Raw genomic sequence first — 24329 nt, 5'->3', positions numbered from 1 at the left:
GGAAGCGGCGATTCCAGCCCCGTTCAGACCCAGCCTCGGATTTAAAGTCCCTCCGGCCCGTTTCCATCTCGCTGGCCGCGCTGTGTCCGGTGCCTCGTGCAGCGCCGGTTCCGTCCCAAAAATGCCGTTATTTGCCCCCTCCCATCGCATTATTTGCCCCCTCCCATCCCATTATTTGCCCCCTCCCATCCCATTATTTGCCCCCTCCCATCGCACACCTCCCGCCGTGCCGCCAGGGGTCGCTGTGTTCCGTCCCATCGCCCATTGCCGCCTTATCACTGCGCCATATAACGCCGCCCCGTGGTGTCCCTATATCTCTATGGGGTCGTACCATGTATCTCTATGGGGTCGTACCATGTATCTCTATGGGGTCGTACCGTGTATCTCTATGGGGTCGTACCGTGTATCTCTATGGGGTCGCACCATGTATCTCTATGGGGTCGTACCGTGTATCTCTATGGGGTCGTACCGCAGCCGCCCCGTGGGCTGAGCCCCACTCTCCCCCTCCCGTCCCGCACCCCGCCCCGCCGCAGGGCAGCCCGGTCCCCGCGGGCATTGCGTTACCGCCGCCCCCATCAATGTTTCATGGCCGCAGCAGATGAAATATCAAACCCCGCTCCGTGTCTGCGGCGTGTCCACATCCCGCTACGGACACGAGTGGGGCCGGGGCTGGATTTACCCCCCGTGCGGACAGAGCCGGGTGGGGTCGATCCGCCGTCGGTCCGTCCCGGCGGTGACACGGACGGCGGCGGCTCCGCTCGTGTCATGAGCGCGTCCGTGCTGGTGCCGGGCAGGGCGCGGCCAGATTGCAGCGGCGTCGGGTTTCTGCTGCCATGCATTAATTATTGAGCACTAATCAGGGCCAAGCCGGGAACCACGACGGGAGGTCGGGCTGGGAGCGCGGCGCTGCTCGGGGGGCTCCCGGCATGTGGCGCTGGGGGGTCCCCTGGCTGTTCTGGCTGCTGCCGCTGGTGGCGGCGGGTGAGTCCGGGGGTCCCGCACGGCGGGGACGGTCGGAGCCGTCGAGCCGCGGCCGACGCAGCATCGCCCGGCAGGACAACAGCTGGACGCCGGCACCGCAGCGTACGAGGAGCGGACGGTGACGGGGATTCGGGGCCGCGCGGTGGAGCTGAGCTGCGGGTCGGCGGCCCCGGCCGTGGTGTTCTGGAGCTTCACGGCCCTGGGCAGCGCGGGGCCGCCGCGGGCCGTGGCCGTGGGGTCGGGAGCGGAGGCGGCGGTGGCTCCCGGAGCGGGAGCTCTGGGCCGGGTGACGCTGCGCAACGGCACGTTGGAGCTGCGGGAGCTGCGGGGCAACGCCGCCGGGAGGTTCCTGTGCCAGGGGCTGTTCCCGGAGTGGGGGCGGCTCCGCGTGGGATACGCCGCCGTGATGCTGCGTGTGCTGGGTAAGGGGTCCCCAATGAGCCCCCGCGATGCTCCCACAACAGCCCGCACAGCGCTGGGTGCGGCCGGGCCATGGGGAGCCCCGCTGCGCAATGACGTGCCCCGTTAGGAGACACAGCGCTGCACTCACCGATAGAGCAGCCCACAGACCGACCCCATTGCCCTGCCCACCCCACACAGCAGCTCAGTAGCCGCCCTCCCCTGGCCAACCTGGCATCCTGTTGGCCAACATGTGGGCTCACTGCCCCATAGACATCAATGCTAGTGAGCCCAGTACCCACAGACTGCCGGAACTGGAAGGGGATGCAGGAGCTCAGGGAAGGATGGGGGCAAAGGGCTGGTGGCTGTGGGACCCTCACGGCCCCGTACCCGCAGTGCCCGTCTCCAAACCCTTCGTGCGGCTGACGGCAGCGGCGGCAGCGGAGGGGACCGAGGTGGCCCTGACGTGCACCGTGCGGGAGGGGACGGCGCCGCTCGGCTTCTCCTGGCAGCACCGGGAGCCCCACGGCCGGCTCCTGGCTGCCCCCGTGGGGATGGGGGGCTCCGGGGCCGAGCTGCTCCTGGCACCCGCCAACCGCAGCCACGCGGGCTGGTACAGCTGCACGGCCCGCAACGAGGTCAACAACCGCACCAGTGAACCCGTCTACCTCGACATCGTCTGTGAGTGCCCCGGGGCACTAAGATGGGGGGGAAGCAGCGATGTCCCACAGCTCAAGGGCTCCGTGTCCCCGCAGACGGTCCCGACGAGCCGGCCATCAGCGTGGAGCCCTTCTCCCCGGAGCAGGGCAGCTTCTCTGCGGGCGAGAGGGAGGACGTGGTGCTGAGCTGCCTGGCGCCCTCCAACCCCCCCAGCCGCTACATCTGGCTGCACAACGGCTCCCAGGTGCACATTGGGCAGACCTTTGTCATGTCGGCCATTGCCCGGGGCCAGGCGGGCACCTACACCTGCCTGGCGGAGAACACCCACCTCCAAACCCGCACCCAGGCCACCATCGTCCTCACCGTGTACTGTAAGTACCGCGGCCCCGGCCCGGCCTGGTGACAGCACGGTGCCCGGTGAGGATGGGGGCGGGAGGGGCAGGTTGGGGTGCTGGCACGGAGGGGACCCTGCGGTGACAGCCCCGTCCCCGCACAGATCCACCGGCCGGCAGCCCCAGCTGCTCCGCTCTGCCCAGCGCTGACCTGCGGGACGTGGCGCTGCGGTGCCGCTGGGTGGGCGGATTCCCTGCAGCCCGGCTGCGCTGGGTGGGCCCCGGGGAGGAGGAGCAGGAGCTGGAGGAGGATGAAGAGGGGGCGGCGGGGCCCAGCTTTTCCATGGCCACCAGCATCGTGCCAGGGGCAGCCACGAGGAACGGCAGCTCCTTCACCTGCGTGGCCACGCACCCAGCGCTGCGGGAGGGGGCTGCGTGCAGGACCACTCTGTGTGAGTGCACATCTACCCCCGAACTCACACGTACTTAAGTTGCTTTCCTCACCCCGTTACCCTTCAATCCACGTGCTGTGGCTGCAGGGATCCCGGCAGGCGGCCCCACGTGCGCGGCTGCGGCCACCAAGCGTGACGAATTCGTGATGCTGCGGTGCCGCTGGGAGGGGGGCGAACCGCCGGCCACGCTGCGCTGGTGGGACGGGCGGGGCCGGGCGCTGGGCACCCCCACAACATCAACCACCGTCCTGGTGCTGAGCACCGAGACCCAACTGCGGGGACGGGACTTCGTGTGCGTGGCCGCGCACCCGCTGCGAGCCGCCAGCACCGAGTGCCGCCTCCGGCTGGGTAAGGGGGGAACAGCCCCGTGTGCCGCCCCCGCTATCGCTGTGCCTCGTTGGGATGCCGGCATCAATCCCCCTCCCCTCGCAGACGTCCCCGAGCTGGAGGTGGAGCGCAGCGAGGTGGCGGTGCTGGAGGGCGGCGAGGCTCGGCTGGCGTGTCGGCACCGCGGCGGCACCGAGCTGGGCGCCGAGCTGGGCTGGTTCGACCCGCAGCAGCGCGAGGTGCCGCCGGGCAGCACAAAGTACCGGCTGGAGCGCGGCGGGGCGTGGGCCAACCTCACGGTGCGCGACGCCGAGTGGCCGCGGGACGGCGGCTCGTACCGCTGCTCCGCCGCCAACAGCGTGGGCACCAACAGCCTCCGCGTCCAGCTCCGCGTGGAACGTGAGTCCCGGGGCGGCGGCGCGATCCCCGCGGTGCTTCGTGCCGCCCCACGCGGCGCCGTGTCCCGCAGGGTACCCGGCCCCTCCCAACGTCACCATCAGCAAGTTGCGGTACACGCGGGCGCGCACCGAGGTGCGGCTGCAGTGGCGGACACAGGGCGCGGGGAACCTGACCGGCTTGGTGCAGCGGCGGCCGGCCAAGAAACCGCAGCGCCGCACGGGCGGCACCTGGGAAACGGCGGCGGGAGACATCGAGCCGAGCTCCCGAGACCGGCGCCTGGGGGGGCTCGACCCCCGCGTGGTTTATGCGTTCCGAGTCCTGGCCGTCAACCACCGCACGGCCGGGCACCCCTCCGAGGTGCAGACGCCAGGTGAAGTGGGCACGGGGCGGCGCGCCGCGCTCCGATGGCATCCCGGGTGGTGCCAGGCAGCGGTAGGGGCTACAGAACAGCCCGGGGCTGAATCCCTGATGGCAGAGCTGGGGGTGAGCGGAGAAAGGCAGAGCTGCGCCCCAGCAGCAGCAGCCAGCTGTAGGCTTCAGAGCAAACAAGCGCAGGTTCCCACCCTTCTCCTCCGTCTGTGCCGGGGATGCCCGGTGCTGCCCTCGCTCCTTTCTGCCCCATCCCGGCTGCTCCTCACCTCCCCCGTCCCAACCTGCGCTGCTTTCTTCCAGCTGAGCCGCCCTTCGAGGCGCTGCCGGCCGTGATGGGGGCAGCAGTGCTGGGGATGCTGGTGGCCGCCTCCATGTCTCTGCTGGCTGTGTACCTCATTGCTCGCCACCGGGACCGCCTGCCACGTGAGTGCCGGGGGGGTTCGGCAGGGTGGTAAAACCCCAACGCCCCCGTCTGGTGTCTGTCTGTCCGTCCATAGGGCTGCACGAGCTGCTGTTCCGCATGTGAGTGCCCCAACCCTCACCATGCACCCAGCCCTGTCCTGCTTCTCGTCGCTCATCTGAGAGCCCAATGCCCCCAGGGCTGGCCCTGATGCCCCACAGCTTGCCGAGGATGTCAATGTGGCCGTGAGCATAGAGGACGGAGAAGGACAAGGACAGGAGGAGCCGGGTGGCCCCAGCACAGCAGCCATGGAAGGTAGAGTGTGGGCAGAGCCACCAGCACAGTGGTACAGGGTGGTGCCACTGAGGTTCTCCATCCTGTCCCATTGCAGAAGAGCCACGTTCAGCCCCACCAGGTGACCCTGCGGATGATGCACCGGTGGATGTGACCATCACAGGGACTGCCCTGCCCTGAGCCTGGCACAGCCCTGGGACACCCCTCCTCACTGCTGCTGTTCCTGGGGGACGAGAACTGGGATGTGGTGACAGCACCCCCGGGACAGCCCCATCCTCCTGCACTGTGCTGTACCCCAGCGCTTCCTTTGCCTCAATAAAGGCTGCAAGAGAGCACAGGGACCCTGCAGATGTGGGGACTCGGTCTGGCTGGGGTGGAGCATGGAGGAGGTGACCCTCAACTATAGTTTATGCAAGGAGAGGTGCTGGCTCTGTCCTCCCAACCTCAACACAGCGCCACACTGCCCCAATCAGCACTCTGCCATCCCATGGAGCAGCAGCATTCACTTTAATATTCATCAAACCACCAAAAACAGCAACAAAAAACCAACACACAACAACTACATCATTCCAACACATGTGCAATTCCCAAAGAAATATTACATCTTCTTCGGAAAATAGAGTGTATTTACCCATATGCCAACAAGCACATCTGGAGCTCAGAACAGCAGTGATGCACTCAGGGGTACATGGAGGAATGCAGAGAGGTTTGTCCCTTTGTTTTTTTCTCTAAAAGCCCAAAGATGGGGAGAAAAGGGGCTGATACACACGGGGTTGTGGAACTCGGGGCTGGGAGCTGCAAGGCGCAGGGAGCCCAGCAGAGCTCGCTGCTGGTTCTGGGAAGGGGGAGGAGAGCCACGGGGAGGGCTGGGGTCTGGGCGGACAAAGCAGAGCAGAGCTCTTTTCCAGCCTGAAGGTGGAGCGCTCCCATAGGACCAGCGGGAGGTTCGGAGCTGGGCACATGGAGGTGGGACACTGAAACCCTACAGCCAAGGCAGAGCTCAGGCACATTTTAAAGTAAAACACAGTAAATTGAAGACAAACACTTAAAACAGTGTCACTCACTATAAATAAAGCGGCCTGCAGGGAGGTGCTGCTAACGGGGCAGATCGCAGCCTCCCCATCCATCGCTGCCTGCCCCGCTCCATCGGACACCAGACCTGCTCCGTCCTGTGTTGGCATCAAGGAAGAGCAGAAATCCGGGGAAGGGAACTGCCCTCACGTGGTGCTTGTCCGGGTCGCTTCGCCTCCCCCTGGTACGCGCTGAGTCTGGCAAACATGAAAACTAAAGCATGCAGAGGGGAGAAACCAGGTTACACAGCACAGCAGCACTGCCAGGCTCTGGGTATAAAGCACCAACCAGAATCGCGTGGTAGCCCAGCTCTGAGCCAACACGTTCTCATTAAGGGCTCTGTTTATAAGGCACGTTGTATGTACCTCCTGCTGCACACAGAGCTGACATTCAGTGGGGACAGAGCTTGGGGTCGGGCTCTCAGAGCTGCACCTGCAGCCCCACAACCCCCCTCACTGCACGTGTGGCTGTGGGGCAGCTGTGATGGTGATGAAGGCACTCAGCACCGGGGCTGCACGCTGCGTTTGGGACTGTGCCTTATGAGCACAGCTTCATCGCTTCGACTGATTCAATTTGGAAGGAAAAGGAAAAAACTCACCACCAAAAAGCCGACGCTGCAGTGAAGGCAGCAGCATCTCCACAGCCAAGCGATGCTTATCCCCTTCTGTCCACTCCCAGCCTGAGTGCAGCACAACACAGCTCTGCCTGCCGGGCACTGCAGCACCTGCACCCAATGCAGCACCAAAGCCTCTCCATGAACACACACTGCACATCTCCCATCGTTGTTCTTTATATTATTACCAATCTTTGTTTGTTTATATACACAGAACCAGGCCAGTTTCACGGTGCGTGGGGGGGAAAAAAAATCCAGGAATCTCAAGGCATAAATAATATAAAAAGGCAACCATTTAAAAACAAGGTACATTCATATGACACTACTACAAAAAATAAATAGTGACTCTCTCTGTTATAATTAAGGCCCCTCCATCAGTCCCTCCAGTGCTCCCCTCAGCTCTCCTGCAGTGGGGGCTGCCCAGAACCACACAGTGTCGCAGTCCAGCCTGGTTTGTCCCTGCAGTCCTTGGGCACAGGCTGCAGAACCAGCGGGCTCCAGCTCAGAACGTGGTTTGGTGTCTCTGAGAGCACGCAGCTGTCACCTGCAAAGCAAGAGCAACGTGCTGTCAGCTCAATGCACTCACAGCCACAGAGGAAGTTCAGGAGGCCCAACCCCACCAGCCACCCTGTGCCACCCTCACCTCCAGCACGGCTTTAGGCCACCCCAGATGCCCACTCATTAGGGAACATGCCATTGGGCAGCAGCTCAGCCCCTGGGTCTGCCTTGGGAGCCCATGGGTTTGCTGTGGGTATAGACAGCAGCAATCAGCCACAGCCTCACTACCAGCAGTGTGCTTGCAGAATGAGCACATTCAGAGGCAGCAGACAAGAAGAGCACGCTCAGCTTCACCACCACAGCCCTATTTCCAAAGGCCAGCTCTTCTGCAAGCTTAACAGCCAGTCTCCCCACATTCAGCTAAGTGCCATTTCTGCAGAGCATCCCATTGCCAGGTGCCGTCCCATTGCCATCCCTCACCATCAGAATACTGCAGGCAGAGCGGCCCGGCGCTGCCCCTGCAGCAGGGCTGGGGGCTGGGGGGCTGCTCTGCTGTCTCCACGCTGTCCTCCTCCATCCTCCCGCCGTGCTCGGGGACGCCGGAGGCCAAACACATGGCCACCATGATGTGGCTCAGGGGCTTCATCTCCAGGCTGTCCTGCTGGTAAGGTGCGACGATGGGCATGACGGGCAGCGCGCTGCTGCTGAAAGTGCCGTTGGTTTTGGTGAAACACCTGGGAACGTAAGTCACAATCACAGAGTATTAGGGCAGGAAAAGACTTCTCAGATCACACAGACCAGCCCACGTCCCTCAGTGCCACATCCCCACGGCTCCGGGACCCCCCAGGGATGGTGACCCCCCTCTCTGGGCAGCTGCACGATGCAGCTCTGCTCTTTGGAGAAGAGACTGTCCCTCATTTCCAACCTGGGCAGGACACCAGCACTCACTGTGAGCCCTGACCATCCGCACGTTTTCCCCTTTCTACCACTCAACTTAGCATGAGAAACTGCGATTTTTAAGTACTTCACCATGTGTTATTTACTGCAGAGAACTGGCCAAGTGAGTTCTGAATGTATTTTTGGACCAATCCTAACATGAAGAGAAGGATCAAGCGTTTCTTCTCCCAGCAGACAGCTGGAAACACTGCAAACATTTGCTCAGTTGCTTCCCCTGTCCGCTGTGACCTGACCATTGACTCGCAGGTCTCCAGCAGGGCAGCCCCACATGGCGGCCTTTCACCACCAACAGAACGAGCTCAGGTTTGAAACCCAAGCAGCAAACCAAAGCGCCTCAGAAAACTAATGCTGAAGTGTTATCGGACTGGATGCAAACCACAACAACACATTCAGCTCTATAAAGGCAAAATCCCACGTGGTGCAGCTCAGATCGTGACCCTGCGAGACACACACAAGGCTGTGAAATCAGAGTTAGGCTGCAAAATGAATTGTCATGGCCAAGGTATTTAACCTTCAGCAAACACCAGCCTGAGACCTGAACAGACTCACATGCCATTGCAGCAGGGAAAATGCCTGCAGTGTTTGCAGCTCCACTAACAATGTAGACTCAGTGAACATTTATATAAGCAAATCCTATGTACGACAGCCCAAAATCACACTTCACTGCGGTTTTATACAAAACCATAATTACCACAAAAATAAAAGGTTCACTTGTACAGCTGCCATAGACCAGGAAACTACCAGATGGATTCGCAGGTAGAGCAAAAGCAAGGACCCCAATGCAGTGCAATGCTGACACTGTGTCCTTCACACCTGCCCTGCAGGGCTCTTCCCATCCCTGTCTGTCTGACCCCAGCACCGAGCCATGGTTGGAGCTCAGCCCTGTGCAGCCAGTGCAGCTCCTGGGTGCTCAAGGCTGAACAGGCTTCCAGCACCACGCACAGATTACAAGATACCAAATGGACACAACTCAGAGCATTTCTTTGCTGCCAGGCCTAAATAGGACACTCTCCTGCCCCACTCCAGTGCCCACCTCCAGCCAACACAGAGCAATGGAGGCTGCAAAGACCCCCCAGCCCCCAGCCCATCCTGCTGTGCCCACTGACCCCATGGTGCCATTGGGGCCACAAAGGGCACAGACGGAGCCTTCACGACACTCCCAGCTCCTGCTCCGTCCTTCTGCCCGGAGCCGCCTCCAGATCATTATTCCAAGTACCAAAATACCACAAAAGCCACTGAAGAATCCACATGAAACACATCTGGGCTTCAAACAAATCCATTTATTAGTTTGCATTTCTTCCCGCAGAGGTTTTGACTACACTCACTCATTATTGAAAAAAAATTCTTAGAGAAACCCATGTAAGATGTTTGGTTTTGCATGTTTATGGGACTTGCTTTTTAAAGACACAGAGGTCAGTGCAGCGCTTTGTGTTACTCCACCGGATTGAATGGAGCTTCGACACAGCGGCTCAGCTTTTTTAGCTTAAAAACCACATTCTGACGGAAACTGGCCATGGGTGGACCCGCAGTGAGCAGCAATGGAAAATGTGCTGCAGAAAACACGCCTTGCACCAATTCTCAGTGCTGCAATCCTACGAGCCATCGTGCACAGCCCTGCAACCCCAAGGGCTGTTTGCTCAGGGTGCAGATCTCCACCTACAGGAGCAGAGCTCCAAATCCTCGGTAACCACTGAGGACACAGAGAACATCAGTGCAAAAGCACCAGAGAACCACGACCAAAAGAAACGTGCTTTGAACACAACACAATCAGCACAAATCACACTCACCTCCCTGGCCTTGTCAACCACAGCAAAGTGGGCATCCACAACCTGGCAGCACCCACCTCTGGTAGAGCTCCATAAGCAATAACCAAGGACCAGAGGATTCCATTTCGTAGCAATGAAAGCCCTCCATGGTCAGTGCTGGAAGTGGCCGTGCTCACCAGCTCTAAGGTCTCAACAAAGTCACTGCACGCCTACACATCTGGAACATCTGACTGTCAGCCCTTAAGCAACCAGGGACCCCCTGAGAAGCCTGGAAGGCAGCACATCCTCATCCCAGCCCAATGAGCACCCAGCTCTCCTCCATGGCACACAGCGGATCCCCCCAAACACACACAGCTCTCACCTGTTGTTGTTGTGGCAGTTCCTGCAGCTGATGCACTCGGGGGGTTCTGCCTGCGGCAGCGCAGCACACAGCCCTGCACCCTGCATGGAGACAGCGGTCAGCACAGCAGGGAGCAGCACCTCAGCGCCCCCCAGCCCTGCACCCCGAGCCCCCAGCCCTGGGCCCACATCCCAGCGCTGTAACACTGTGCCATTATATGGAGCCAAGGCGACGGGCTCTGCCAGCGCGTGTCGGAGAGCAAAGTAAGCAACTGCAGCTTAGACAAGTATGCTGTAATTTCCCCGGCCTGTTTTCAGCTGAGTGCGCTCAGGTTTAATTTAATAAACACGCTGTAAATATGTTTATTTTTAACGCCGATGACAGACATGAAAGCGAATCGCTGTTCGTTAGCGAGGGGAGACAGCACTAAATCTGCAGGGCTGATGTCACAGCACAAACCCATCCCACCTTCCTGCAATTACCCCGATTAGATCACTGCACTTCGCTGCACCGAGCTTTGAAAGGCTCCGTATTTGTACAGATGGGGTAACTCCTTCGCCAGCAATGACTCCGGGTGAGAGGGATTTGGTGCTGTTGGTTTTGGCTGCGGGGCCCATTACGAGCGAGCAGAATGCCCAGATTAACACATACCTCATTGTGAGGGGCAGCACCGAGCGGGACGGCACAGCCCAGCGGGGTCTGTGGGACCGGGCAGGGTGGGAGACCCCAACCAGAGCCCGACCAGAACCCGAGAGCTCAATCTGATGGTGAGGGTGGGTTCTGCTCTGCTCAGCCAGATAGGGATCGCTGAGGAAATGCCTAATTAGTGTTGATTGCCATCCTGCCAGTCTCTCTCTTCCTCATTCAGCCCAATCAATGGAACAATAAAGAGAGTCCTAATGAGAATGAGAACATCCTGTTCCTCTGCTGGCTGCTCTGGGTGGGAAGGGGTTGCCTTACTCAGCTCCGCACGACACAGAAGGGGAAAAACAGCACTAAACCAACACTCAGCTGCTCCAATGAGGCTGCGAGCCGGGCTCTGGGTTTGCTGCCCATGTGTCAGCACAGACACACTGAGCAGAGCTGAGGCTCATACAAGGTGCTGCCTCCAAGGAGCAGATGAGCAGTGACAGAACAGCAGCATCCCCAGCACTGCCAGGCTTCCTATGGGCTGCCTTTCAAGTGCTACAAAACCACTCCTTCCCCAGGGCTCGGGCAGGCTCAGGCTTTTAGGAGTCCAGCAAATGGCCAAGTGATGGCCAACCAACAGCCAACCAGGTGAGGGCCCAACATCTCTGCCCTCAAAACTGCAGTGCTCTAAGTGGCAACTACTGTGCAAGTGCTAATTTGTTGTTCAATAACGCGAAGCGCTTGTGCTCAATTACCAACACAAACAATAGCCCCCTTTCTGCTGCTTCTCAGACTTCTGAACTTTTTCTTTCAGTTTTCCTGGGCAATGTTCACAGTTTTGTGTAAGTTTAGTAAGTCTGAATGCAAGCCATCTGTTTCCATAGACAATAATGAAATCATTATTCTCTCTTGGAAACGGGACGCATTTCAGCAAATGAAGTACTTTTCCACAGCGTACAAAGGCTGCGTCGTGGAGTTAAATTAGTTTTTAATTTTATTTTCAATTAGAAAGGAAAAAAAAAGGGGCAGTTTGTCTCGGGAGTCACAAATGAAGGACCAGAAGAGCAGGAAGGCGCTCAGTGCGTCACTGCATTGCTGATGGATGGACTATTTTGTGGGAGCTCCTGCTACGTTTGTGCTGCGATTCATGGCATCGCTTAGAGTCACAGATCTGAAACAGGTGGGGGAAAAGGGGCGACCCATAAAGCTGCAGGATAAGCAGCTATAATTAAATCTGTTTAACTCGAAGATTGAGAAATACCATGTGTAGAAGCCAAGCGTCCCGACGCAGCACAAAAGTATTCTCAGAGCTGTTTGCTGGGAGGGCAGGGGCAGATTTCCCAGAGTGAGCGGAATTCTTGCTGTCATCCGATATTCTCAAATGAAAACCATGATGTTTGTATCAGAAATATCAGCCCGGTTGCCTCCTCTGGGAGCAGCCGCTCAGCGGAGCTGGCTGTTATCAATGGATGAGTTCCTCCCCCCCAACCCCCAGCTCTAAACCCGCCGCTGCAGCCCCCAAACTTACATTAACCAGGTGCTGGGCACGCTCACAGTCCAGATGTGCGCCGGGCAGGGAGCTGCTGTGCAGCCCAACTCCTCCATTCACGGCCCCATCCAGCCCAGCGGCCGCTTTGTGGTGGTGGGGGCAGGCACTGCCAGTGCTGCTGCTCAGGAAGCTGCTGTGGACGCTGCCATTGACGCGGCTGGTGCCGGGCAGGGTGGTGTATTTGATCATCTGCCCGCTGAGCTCTGCCCCTTGGTACAGGTAGCCAGGAGGGTCGTACTCTGCAAGAGAGCCAGGAGTGAGCCAGAGTGAGGTTCTGCTCCAGAGACCACGTACTGCCAGAGGGCGGCTCAGAAACAGAGGAAACTCATTTTCTCCTCCTGCAGCCTTTGTAAATTGGCTGCATGTCTCAGTGCTCAGGAACAGCCATAGGAGTGGAAAGCAGCCACTGCCTGCAGGGCAGATGGGCAGCACCATGCTGGAGGGCTCTGCTGCCATCAGGGACATGCAGAGCACCCGAGTGTGGCCCATTGGGGCCAACAGACCCACTGCTACCCCAGAGCTGCTCCCACAGTGTGCCTGGGCTGCAGCTGAAGGCACCATCTTATCCTGCAAGAAGTCTGCGTGATTTCTTGTCAAAGGACATTTAAAAATAACCACAGAACAGGGATCATTTCTGCATGAGGAAAGGCCATTAAAGGGCTGCTCTGAGCAGCCCATGGGCGCTGAGCTGCAGCCAGGTTCTGCCCATTAACACCTCTCTGTAAGAGCAGGAACCCAGCTCTGCTGCACTGCCAGCTGAGCAGGGATGGGGGATCAGCCCTCAGCACTGTGCTGAGCACCATGATGAGAGGAAGCCCCAAACCAACTCACTGTGCATGGCGTTCTGCTGGCGGTTCTTCCACAGACACATGGCGATGAAGACGATGAGGATGAGGACCATGACGCCCAGGACGCAGCCCACGATCAGGTACAGCATGTCACTGCTGCGCACTGGACCAGACGAGGGGCCCCCACTGCCCCCTGCCCGCTCGGGGGGGCTGGGTGGGGTGCTCAGCTCCTTTGTTGGGTATTCAGACGCTCCTGGCATACGCTTCACTGCGTGCAATGGGAGATGGGAAGGGAACGTTCACCAAAGGAGTTCTCTAAAGGCATTTTTTCATTATGAAATGAAAATAATGACTGCTGGGGTTACAGTCCTAACGCCTCCATGAGAAGCCTTCCAAGTCAGTACTAAAAGCTGTAAGGAGAAAGCCAACTGCTATTGGGTAATAACTATTTGCCTTGGAAGAAGGCTGTCATCCAGCCCGCTAACCCTCCCGCTGAGGTCACTGGAGCCGTAACACACGGCTCAAGGCACGCTGCAGTAACTGACTGCAGAGCACCCATCTTCCCACTCCTGAGCTCAGGAGAAACCACAATGCACATTGCTACACCCCCCCAATGCGGTCACATATCTGACTTGGATCTGATGCGAACCCTGCTGACCCCACACTCAAACCACGCTGAGATGCAAAGAGCTGAACAGGATTCACAGCAAACACTTTGGGATTGAGCAGGGTGAGCAGCATCACCCCGCAATCCCAACGCAGAACTGCACCCCGCGCTGCTCCCACAGGCACTGCTGTGCTGAACAGGCACAGGGCGAGAGCCGTCCTTGGGAGCACAGCCCAGCAGCTCCACTACAAACAATCCCTGCTACGGGAGACAAAACATCCCTCGGAACATTCCAGAAAATCACAGCCTTCATTACAGACTTTTGCACTGCAACCCCCCACAGCCCCGGGGCAGCAGCAGCAGCACAGCTCACACAGCTCACACGGCTCACACCGCTCACCCTTCGTCTCGCAGATCATCACGTTGCTGTACTCGCTTTCACCACCTTCATTATAGCACTGCATTTTTATGTCGTAGGAGGTTTCTGGCTGCAGGTGATTTATCAGGTGCCACTGCTTTGTGCCTGTGGAAAAACACATCAACTGCATTTCATTCACCGCGATGACTCAGAGCTGGGTGTGGGTACAGCACTGATGGCTGCAGCACCCCGGGGCTCCACGAGCACAGTGGGGATGGACAGGATGGGGCTCTGATCTGAGAGCTCCTTCCTGGCCTCAGTGACTCTGAGATCCCACCTGGGGTGAGATGGGGATGGTACAAGGGTTGGACTTGACCTCACAGCCATAGCGGTTCCATGGCCGCGCTGTTGCAGGGCTGTATGGAACACACACTGGTGGCTCTCCTGCTGGACAAGGTTTTGTTATGGACCCTCAGTCCTCTCTAGAAGCTCACGGCTCACTGTGACCCAAACACCATCCTGTTATTCTGATGAATAAGGCTTGGCTTAGGCACTCTGGTGTAAGGATTCCTGTTTGTTTAAGTTTTTCTGTGTTTGTTTTCCCACACACACAGAAGTCCCTGAGCCCAGCACCCCAAGCCCAGCAGCTTCACAGCAGCACCACCGACACCTTCAGCATCTCGCAAACTACATCTCACAGCACAAAACTCCCTCACACCACCTCGAGTGCTGCACCAGGGCACAGAGAAGGGCTCAGCAGATGGAGCAGGTGAGCTGCGGAGCCGGACATCTCCCTGCAGCACCGTGCACAGGAAGGGCACATCTGTGCTCCTCAAACTGCAGCAGCCCGGCAGGCACAGCACGGCATGGCATGCAGCAGGAAACAGCACAGCACAGAATGCAGCAGGAAGCAGCACAGCATGGCATGCAGCAGGAATCAGCACAGCACAGAATGCAGCAGGAAGCAGCACGGCACAGAATGCAGCAGGAAGCAGCACGGCACAGAATGCAGCAGGAAGCAGCACGGCACAGAATGCAGCAGGAAGCAGCACGGCACAGAATGCAGCAGGAAGCAGCACGGCACAGAATGCAGCAGGAAGCAGCACAGCACAGAATGCAGCAGGAAGCAGCACGGCACAGAATGCAGCAGGAAGCAGCACCGTGCGCTGCCTGCCCTGCAGAGCCGCATTCCGCGCCAGCAGCGCTAATGGGACGCTGTCAGCTCTGGCTGCTGGCCAGTGTTGGACTGGGACACCTCCTGCAGCACGGAGCTCCTCCACATAAATCACATAAATCACATACATCACATAAATCACTGCCTGCTTTTACTTTCTCGGGGCTGTGACAAATTTTAATAAACAGCGACTCTTTTTTTTTTCTTTTTTTTTTTTTTCTTTCCCCTTCAGGGAGTTTAATTAACTGTTTGAGCGCTCCTAATCCCTCTTGGAAAATACCACCTTGAACTGTTTCCACTGTTTCTAAGGAGCTGTCACAGCACCTCCTGATTTACGCCTTGCGATGCAGGCAGGTCCGGTGCTGCCCTGCAGGGCTGCAGCCCTTCTCCCGCAGCCCCCCCAACACACACATTCCTATTGCTAATCACTGCACCAGGTTTTAGGTTTCCGCTCCAAACCATTAGCGGGCCTGGAATCAGCACAGGCACTTTAACTGTCCTCTTCGTGCACCATTAGCAAGGGAAAACATTTAAACAACTGACATCAGACTGCATTTACATCTTAATTTCAGTCTCCAGGACCCTCAAACAGAGACACACGCAGGATGGGGCCGCTCTCCCTTTGCTTCTTTGCTTCAAGCTGCTGAAAGGCAGCGAGCAGCCATTGCAGGTGGGACTTTCTGTTAAGCAAGATCTGCTGTGGCCTGCAGCGCTGCTGAGATGGGAGCAGAGCTCTGGGTGCCTCCAACAAGACTGAACAGGGAGCGGAGGAACGCAGGCATTGCTCAGCACCGCTCAGTGCTGCCCGCGGCACCGCGCCTGTCAGAGCGGGGAGGGATGTGGGGTAACAGAGGGGAAACAGGGCAGGATGAGTGATTAACTGCACAGACACCATCAGCTCCCCACGCATGGCAGCTGTGCTTCAACTAAAAGCTGTTCTGGGGGCAGAGCAGCTCTGGCACAAGGTCTAAGACACGTTTGCAGACGAAGCTGCAGGCTGCACAGGCTTCTGTAAAGCAGAAATGGTGAATATAGCTTTATGGAGGTGCAAAGGCTCGTGTCACACAGCACGGCACTGTGCAGGGCTGTCCAGCTGAGGGAAACGTTCAAAATAAAGGCTCGTTCCCCTTGTAACCAAAATAAATGAGGGGAGAAAATAATTGCCGTCATCGGGGCGGGATGAGATCACTCCGTTTACTCAGCCCCAGCAATAAGGACATGAAGTGAAGTATTTTTAAAAGGCTTTTCCACTTCTGGACTAATATAGACATTATCTAATAACTTCTTCCAGGAAAATGGTGATCTAATGTGCGCTGAGAAAACAGAGCTGATTAAAAGGCGACATGAAGCTCTGCTGTACCTGCAGCCACAGCACAGCTCACAGCACTGCCATCACAAACCAGCACAGCAGGGCAGCCCTATGCACAGAGGTACAACAGCACAGCCCCACTACCACTGTTTAGTTCTCGAGTTTCAGTGTGAACGAGGGCTCAGAAGGAAGCAACAAGCCCATGTGTGGGCAGAACGAGCTGTAATGGGGCTGAGATGGCTGCTCTGTGAGATATATGGTAAGGGCTCCATTTGGGAAAAGCAGTTTAGATTTCATATAAACACAGCCAACATGGCTACACGGTGATCCTCCCCACCACGCCGTGCTCAGCGTGCAAACAGAGCCGTACCTTCCACAACATCCCTCTTGTAGTCGCTGTCGTTGTCGCTGTCCGTGGGCCGATAATAGATATAAAACCCTTGGATGGGGGTGTTGTTGTTGCTCGACGTAATATACTGAAAGAGAATTCAGCAGACAAGAGCAAATTCAGTGGATTCGGACATTAAGGTTAGAAAAGAGCTCTGAGATCCCCATCCCTCCATCCTGCTGACCACAGCCCACCACCCCACCATTGCTGCCTCCCATCACCTGAGCTGCAGATGACACCTCCCCCTCCCACACCATTTCAATGACATTCAGTTGTGGTTTGACTCTTAATAGGCTGAAAAGTTGAGCATATAATGGAAAGGAGAAGTTAAAACCATCCTTAGCTCAGCCAGAATTCAGGTTGCTCCAATCCAGCTCAGAATATTTGAGTGTAACTTTAAGTTATGCGGCCTCCCGAGGAACGAGGGGTTATTTCAAGTTTATTATCCTTAACATCTCTTAAGACTAAGCTAGCAGAGCAAACTAACACCGGGAACTCCACACGTTAAATCCTCCAAAGTACACCAGGGGGTTAGATTTCAAAACAAGAGCAAAGAATTTCTGTGGGTTTCAGTAAGGACTTTAAAGCACTTGTTTACAGAAGACAAGGTACCAGGGGAAAGGCAAATGCTTCTCTAACATGAATCCTCTGCTAGAAGCAAGGCAAGAGGACGGGTTTCTAAAGGCAGCACAGCATTGATGCCAGCCCAGCCAGGGGGGAGAGAACAGATATGGGCTGATGGTTGGATGTGATGAACTTAGTGGCTTCTTCCAACCATCTTATAATGATGGCTGGACCCACAGAGCTCCCACATGGGGCCGTCAGGCTGAGGAGTGTGAGCAGAGCCAGGGCTGCCCGTACTCACCGTCCACTTCAACATGATCTGAGTGTCACTGATGGCTTCAGTGTAAGCAATGTGGGGCCCGGCGATGGGGCGGCTGGAGAAGCGGTGGGTGAAGCCCGCGACCTGGTAGGGGCGGGACGCGGCGCTGCGGGGGCTCTCCCCGTAGTTGTTCACAGCGATCACACGGAACTTATACATCTCTCCTTAAAAGGGAAAAAGGGCAAGAAAGTGGTAGCAAAACAAGCACCAGAAACGGGATTCAAGGAGAGACTAAACAGATTAAGGAGCAGCTTTTGCACAACATCCAGTTGGGAGAAAAAAAAAACCCTCAGAACTCGCTGCCACAGACTGATGTGGCCATCAGGAATATAAACAGCTCATAGGAGCCACGAGGGAAACGCAAAGATGTCGCACAGAGATGGACTCCATCAGCCCAGGGATCCCCCAACCACGAAGCAGTGGGCACTGAGAGGAGCCTTCAGCAGCAACTCACTGCCTGCACCCTCTGCTCCTTTACAAGCTTTTAGGGCTGGACAACAGGACAAAGCAACCCGGTACACACAGCTCCTCCTCAAGCATTTTCTTCTCCTTTTGCATTCTAACTGTTTACCAGAAGGACAATTCAGTTCAAAATAGCAGCAGTACACAGTCCCCCTCTCTGCATGAAGCAGCATTAAATTACTGTGCGGGTGTTTCTCTTTTCCATTTGAACAGCCAGACACCAACTTGAATTCACATAGAGGATCCCCATCCCAAAGCTCCCCCTGCAGCAGCATTCACCCAAAGATGGAGGAGCAGCCCGCAGTACCTGGCTCCAAACTGCGAACCTCCACGGACAGCCTGGAAGGAGAAATGCTGTCGGCTGCAACCAGCCAGTCGCTGCTGCGGCCCACCCGCCTGTACTCCACCTTGAAGGCTGTGATGGGGGAGCCCCCGTTGGCTCGGGGAATCCAGGTGACATAGACGGAGGATTCGGATGCGGTGGAGATGGTGGGACGGTCGGGGGCTTCTGGAACTGAAGGGTGAAATCTGGTTACAAGAGAACCAGCACAGCTGGAACTTCATCTCCTGGAGCAACCGATTAAAGGAGTTCATGGTCAAATGAGACTTTGTGCTTTAATGCAGAGAATCCCAACTCCTCCCCTATCAGTGAACCTCTTACTTCTGGAAAGGGTGTTTGAATAGAAGGATGGAGGAACAGAATTACCCACCTCAGTGACATCCAAACTGATGTGCAGCGCTACCCAGCCCACCTCAATGGAAACGGGAACACAGCGAGTGAATGGCACAAACCTCCAGCATCTTTTGAAACTGCCCCAGGCCCCAATGAAACTTCAACCCACCCCCACTAACGAGCACTACATTGCCCAGAGCATCACTTGGAAGAAAGGAGAGCAAAGAGCAAAGGAGGCATGCAGCAAACGAGGTACTTACGGAGCTCACTGGAAGTTACAGACAGCATTGGGACAGAGAGAACAGGAAGAGCTGTGTTAGTCAATCTGCTACAGCCACTGTGAGCACCGAGAGCTGCACGGCACCACTAACCCCCCCCATGGACACAGCCTGGAGCAGCCACACAGCGGGGCACACAGGGCCCCTCAGCCGGCCCCTCTGATGTAAAAAGGGACTCTGATATTTAGCAGGAATGTGGGCTACGCACAGAAGACTTTTATCTCAATTCTGAGAGCCGAGCATGCAGGTGACAGCGCCCTTTGAAATCCTATCTGCCCTATGGATCAGGATGTGCATCTGTTACATTCCCAGAAGCTGAACAGAACACACTGCTGTGTGCTGCCCTGGGCCATGCAGGAACAGCACCCCCCCATAGCACAGCCAGCATCGCCACTGGGAGGGCAGCACAGGAGCAGAAAACCCAGCAGTGTGAGGGGCTGCTTTGGTCTCACCCAGAGACGTTCCACAGGTAACACACCTCCAGGAGGATCCACGAATAAACAGGAATAAAGGAGGCAACACAAGCAGCCAGAGCAGCAAAAAGCACATGAGTTCAGTTGGGTCTGAGCCGCCTTGTGTCAAACACGAGGACAGGAGAGACAAACAGCCACAGACCCACCTCCACTGTGCCGAGGAACATCAGGGAGCACCACGCCAAAGTTGTTGGTCCCTTCATGGACAATGGGGAGCTTTGGGACGCCCACCGGTGGAGAAGGAGCCTGTGTGTTCTTTGAGGATGACGTTCTTTCTAAGGAACACGAGATACACAGCACATCACCCCACAAGTTCAGCAGTGAAACCAGTGATGCTGAGCTGTGTCCACACATATGGGCTGTGAGTTGCAGGAAAACAGCACATTTTTACCAAAATCTCTTGGATATTATTTTGGATTTCTGTATGTTTGTATGCTTCAGCACAGCCAGCAGCTCCCCAGCTAAAGGGAAGGCCTGCAGAGCTGGTAACACTCAGCAATGTTTGCTCCACAGCTATTTAGCTACTGGAGCAGCTGCATCATAGAGCATTTCATGCACAGCTCAGCACAGCAATGTGTCCTCTCCAGAGCCAAGACACAGGAAAGGTGGCTGTGCAGGGGCGGGGGGGCTGTCCTGGGGCTGTGCCAGAGCTGCACAGATGTGGTGGGGTGGGGTGGGGGATCTTAGTGGTCTTTCCAACCCAAATGGCAGCAATTCTGTACCTTTGCTGGTGCGGAATGTCAGCATGGCAGGCTGGCCTTCACCGGCCGCGCTCCTGGCCACCATCAGCACTTCGTAGAGGCTGGAGGGCTCCAACTCGCTGAGCCGCAGCTCATTCTCGCTGCCTGGGACACGCACCGTGTGCCAACCCCCAGCGGAGCCCACACCGTCATCCAGCTGTGAGGGACAGAAACAGAGCTCAGTGCCGGCCAACAGACCCCAATGCAATACTCAAATCCATGACTGCTCTGCACAAACACCCTGAGGACCTCTATAACCTGCCAGGATCCCTCAGGTTTTCCTCTGCATCACCACGGTACGTTTGTTGGAGGACATCACAATCCTCCTGGAGGCTGGAAAAAAGGCCTCGAGGGATCCCAAAGGTTTGCTTTTTCTAATGAGGAAAGAAACCCACCTGACACTTTAACAGTGAGTTCAGCAGCTCTGCTGAAGCACATTGAGGGCAGTCCCTTAATGCTCGACCTCTGCAGAAAAGCATTACCCCAAATCCCAAAGGGAAAGACAGAGTCTACCAAAAATAAACTACCAAACAATATAAGACTTTAATATAACATGGGAGGCAGATCCAAACACCATGGATTATCAAGGGTTATGCCAGAGGTCTCTGTTCCAGTGCTCCCCTCTGAAGAGATCCCTCTTCCAGTGCCGTTATTCCCCACTAATTTTCTTTTCTTTTCCCCCAAAGAGGGAAATAAATAAAATCATTTATGACACAAAGAGAGCACCACCCTAAGAAAACACAGCAACTCCCTGCTGAGAAACGCACGAGTGAGCACATTTCATGCGGAGAGGGCTGTTAGGGAGGGCGAGCACCAAGGGGTCAATCGGAGCTGTCAGCGCTCACGTGAGCCACCACCTCCCTTTGGTTGAGGAATTGTATCAACAGACTTTGGCACCGGGTTTTCAGGAACTAACAGGTCAGACACCAAAGCGCTCCCTCCAGGCTAAGACAAGATCAGGATGTAGAGGATTAAAAAGCTTATGAAGAATAAACCCAATAGCTTTGCCACAAAGGAAACTGTTTGCTTGGAAGAACGGCATTGCTTGGCTCTCAGTTCCATCAGAGCAGCTCGCTGCAGACACACTTTTCAAGGCCATGAGAGGTACCTGTGTAAGGAATCTCAGCTCACCTTCACGTCTGATGATTTCAGTCTAAAATGGACTGCAATGTGTCGCTCCTTGGGACGCAATCCCTTTGATGTGTCAGACTAACGCTCAGCTTTCCTTCTGATCCCAATGCAGCCATAGCAAACCCCATCCAACCTTTAACGTCACTGATGCTGAGTGCAATGTGCCCTGGAGCCCAATTCCCCATGGCCATAATGATACCATAACAGAGCTAAGATGGGAATCAGCCCCACACACATCGAGACAGAGCAGCACACTGGAACAAACTACCCTCATGGCCGCAGCAAAGTTCAACTCCATGTGAGGCAGGGCTGCCTGCACCCCATGCCCTCATTAACACCAACACTGCAAACCCCAGCCAGTGACCCCCCAAGCACAGCAGGAGGGGCCGTTACCTTGCGGTACTTCACAAAGTACGCGTTGATGGGCAGCCCGCCATCCCGTCCCGACCGCCACACCAAGGTGTACATGTCTGGGCTGAGTGTCTGCGGGGGGCTGAGGATGATGGGCGCCTCGGGGGGGGAAATGCTGCCCCACGGCTTCTCTGTCGCAGCCGTGTCCAAACGCAGCTCTGTTGGAGGTGAGCTGGGAATCACCTCTTCCATGCCAGAATCGCTGTGGCTTTCATCGCCCTGGGCAGTCTCCGTGAGAGCCATTTCTTCTGCTTTTGGGTCAGCTTCTGCAGGGAATGCAAAAGGAGCCTGGTTACACCTCTGGGTGATGCACGCTCGTCCCATGTGCAGGGCACAGTGCTGGAGCTGCGGATGCAGCCAAGGGCCTTCACTGCTCCCTTCTGACTCAAACCACGCTCTGGTTCTATGAAATCACAGATCTGTTGGTGCCCAATGAACGCAGAGCAAAGCACAGGGCACAGCAGCACCGTATGTTACCAGCAGGAACATACAGCTCCACTTGTAACACAACAGAGTAATTTTAAATTAACTGCATTTGTACAAGGAACTTTCCATGCCCCAGACCAGCGTGCACACACGAGAACATTCTCCCACCTCCATCTCTGAGGTCTCTGCTGTAATTTCAATCAGCTTCAAGAGCTGCACAACCCAACTACTTCATCCCAAAACATACACTGAGAATGACCTCAGCTCACAGCTCTACACCAATGCGCTCTGAGACCCCCGGCCCCTGCAGCCCATGGACTGTGCTGGTGGGAAATAAAACACACGGGAGTGCGGGAGAGGCCACGGGACAAAAAAACACAGTTTGGTGGATGTGGGGCTCAGCGGGGCCGGGTGGGGAAGGGGCGGCAGGTTGGACGTCTGACACTGTGCAGGACAAGAAAACGTCAGCGCTGCGGAGAAGGATGGCTGGGAGCAGCACTGCAGCCCAGATGTGCCGAGCTGCGTCCCTCCCGCGGAGCCGTGGAGGTTTATGTTACGTGCGGGGTCTGGAAGGGGAAGGGAATGAAGGGAACTTGGTTTACAAAACAAACAAATTCCTCGGTAACGCACAGCCCAGGCAGCGCTGGGCCGGCTGACTCGGATTCCTCCAAACCTCCATTAAAATACCAGCAGCAAGTGTGGCTGCTATTTTTGGCCACTTTTAAAAAAGCTGGGAAGGGAAGGAAAGCTCTTTTCAAAATGAAGACACTCCGCAAGCCTTTGTTTCTTCCTATTTGTTTGGGAATGCAATGCAGCTCCGAGGCAAGAGAAGGGATGGGCCCAAGGAGAGGACCCTGAAGGCGGGCAGGGCTGAGAGCCACCGCAGCCCCGGAGGGAAAGGGTCTGTGCTGCTGTCAGTGCGGCGGGGAGAAAGTGATGCATTGCCACATGGAATATTGGAAACAAATGCTGTCGCGGCTCCGGGAGCCAGAGGGACGGCGCAGTGTGATGGACTCGGGTCTGTGGGTGGGCACTCGGGGCTGGTGCCTGCTGGCCTGGGGAGCGCTGCGGTTACGGCTGGTGACAGCAGACCTGCAGTCATCGCTGTGTTTATTGCTCCAGGACGGGACTCGTCGCCGACTGGCAAAGCAGTGGCGTTTTGCTTTCAGAAAAACAACCCCGGTAACAGTTTCCATGAGGCAACTCTGAGCCCAGCTCTAATGCTAAATGCTGCCCATGCACACCCACACGCAGCCTGCTGCTGGCTGTGCCACCCCGAGCGTCCGCTCCTCCTCCTCAGCCCCACAGTGTGACCCACCTGGGTCGGGTCAAGGGCTGAAGTGCCCCAAATCCCATCTCCAGTGGCAGCCAGAAGCAGAGTCTGGGGAAGCTTTATGCCCATTCATCCCCATGATGACTGCCCTGCCCCTCTTTACATAGAGTTCCTGACCTGCTGGCATCCCCTGTTTGCACAGCAGCAGAGCAACCTTTGTGCTTTGCCATCAGTGCAAACAGAACACATTCCCAGGCGCTTCTCCTCTTCCCAAACAACTGAAGGGTTCTCTGTCTGACAGCTCTGCCCATGCAAAGGCCAGGAAGCCCCTGCAGGTGCTTTGTGCCACCTCCAGCAAATCTGCTCCTTCTTGTGCTTTACACCAACCTGCCCAGCACCACTCACACTCCTGCAGTGCACTTCTCTCCTTCATTTCCATTGGACAGAAGCTGTTCTGCAGCTATGGGAAGATTCTGCCATGCAACCACCGCAAGAGTCTAAAAGAGCCTTGCAGTGCTGCAGACACGGGACCCCAAGGCTATCATCTTACATTTCGGTGGTTTCTCACTATGGCGGTGGCTTGAGCAGCCGTGTCAGCTTTGAAACCCATGCAATGAACCAGGTCATGGAACAGATCCAGCAGAAAGGAAAAAATAAATACATTTCTCATCCAAATGCTCTCAGATCTGCCGGAGTGAGGCAAAGCACAGACACAAACTGCTGGGGCAGAGCTGAGGATCATCCCACTCCAATGCAACACACTGGAATTGCATCTCACACTGTCCTGCGGTGCCCAATGAGCACCTGGCACAAACTGCTGCTGCTCATCTGATGGGCTGAATGCAGCACTGACACCAATGGGGGCTGCTCAAAAACCCCAACAGCTCCCAGAAAGTACTTAAGGACTTTTATATG

General features: G+C 56.5%; 2 protein-coding genes across 7 annotated transcripts in view; one reads left to right on the top strand and one right to left on the bottom strand.

Moving 5' to 3' along the window:
• The first annotated feature begins 779 nt into the window (after positions 1-779).
• On the top strand, positions 780-4955 carry VSIG10L2 (V-set and immunoglobulin domain containing 10 like 2). 4 transcript variants are annotated; one of them, XM_015884049.2, is made up of 12 exons: positions 780-981; positions 1056-1403; positions 1777-2061; positions 2136-2411; positions 2537-2824; positions 2912-3172; positions 3257-3550; positions 3621-3920; positions 4223-4345; positions 4420-4444; positions 4522-4637; positions 4714-4955. In XM_015884049.2, the coding sequence occupies exons 1-12, from the start codon at positions 927-929 to the stop codon at positions 4794-4796; spliced, it is 2454 nt and encodes an 817-aa protein (XP_015739535.2). In that variant the 5' UTR covers positions 780-926; the 3' UTR covers positions 4797-4955. The 4 variants fall into 4 exon arrangements, with proteins under 4 accessions (XP_015739535.2, XP_085382279.1, XP_085382280.1 ...); XM_085526153.1 differs by having other exon boundaries at positions 2912-3550; positions 4522-4955; XM_085526154.1 differs by lacking the exons at positions 780-981; positions 1056-1403 and having other exon boundaries at positions 1488-2061.
• A 149-nt stretch (positions 4956-5104) lies between these two features.
• Positions 5105-24329, bottom strand: part of CDON (cell adhesion associated, oncogene regulated) — a 36242-nt gene continuing 17017 nt past the window's right edge. For all 3 annotated transcript variants that reach the window (XM_085526151.1, XM_085526152.1, XM_032449054.2), the window contains exons 8-19: positions 21698-21981; positions 20156-20330; positions 19580-19708; positions 18317-18523; positions 17530-17711; positions 16647-16752; positions 13836-13958; positions 12872-13096; positions 12020-12279; positions 9883-9962; positions 7279-7532; positions 5105-6844 (exon numbers count right to left, since the gene is read on the bottom strand). In XM_085526151.1, the coding sequence (XP_085382277.1) occupies positions 6696-6844; positions 7279-7532; positions 9883-9962; positions 12020-12279; positions 12872-13096; positions 13836-13958; positions 16647-16752; positions 17530-17711; positions 18317-18523; positions 19580-19708; positions 20156-20330; positions 21698-21981 (2174 nt within the window). In that variant the 3' untranslated portion in view covers positions 5105-6695. The remainder of the gene's footprint in view (positions 6845-7278; positions 7533-9882; positions 9963-12019; positions 12280-12871; positions 13097-13835; positions 13959-16646; positions 16753-17529; positions 17712-18316; positions 18524-19579; positions 19709-20155; positions 20331-21697; positions 21982-24329) is intronic.

The sequence above is a fragment of the Coturnix japonica genome, chromosome 34 (genome assembly GCF_054131305.1).
Source record: "Coturnix japonica strain WE chromosome 34, WE-NBRP24, whole genome shotgun sequence".
Lineage (NCBI taxonomy): Eukaryota > Metazoa > Chordata > Aves > Galliformes > Phasianidae > Coturnix > Coturnix japonica.
This window is presented reverse-complemented; position numbering and strand designations above follow the sequence as displayed.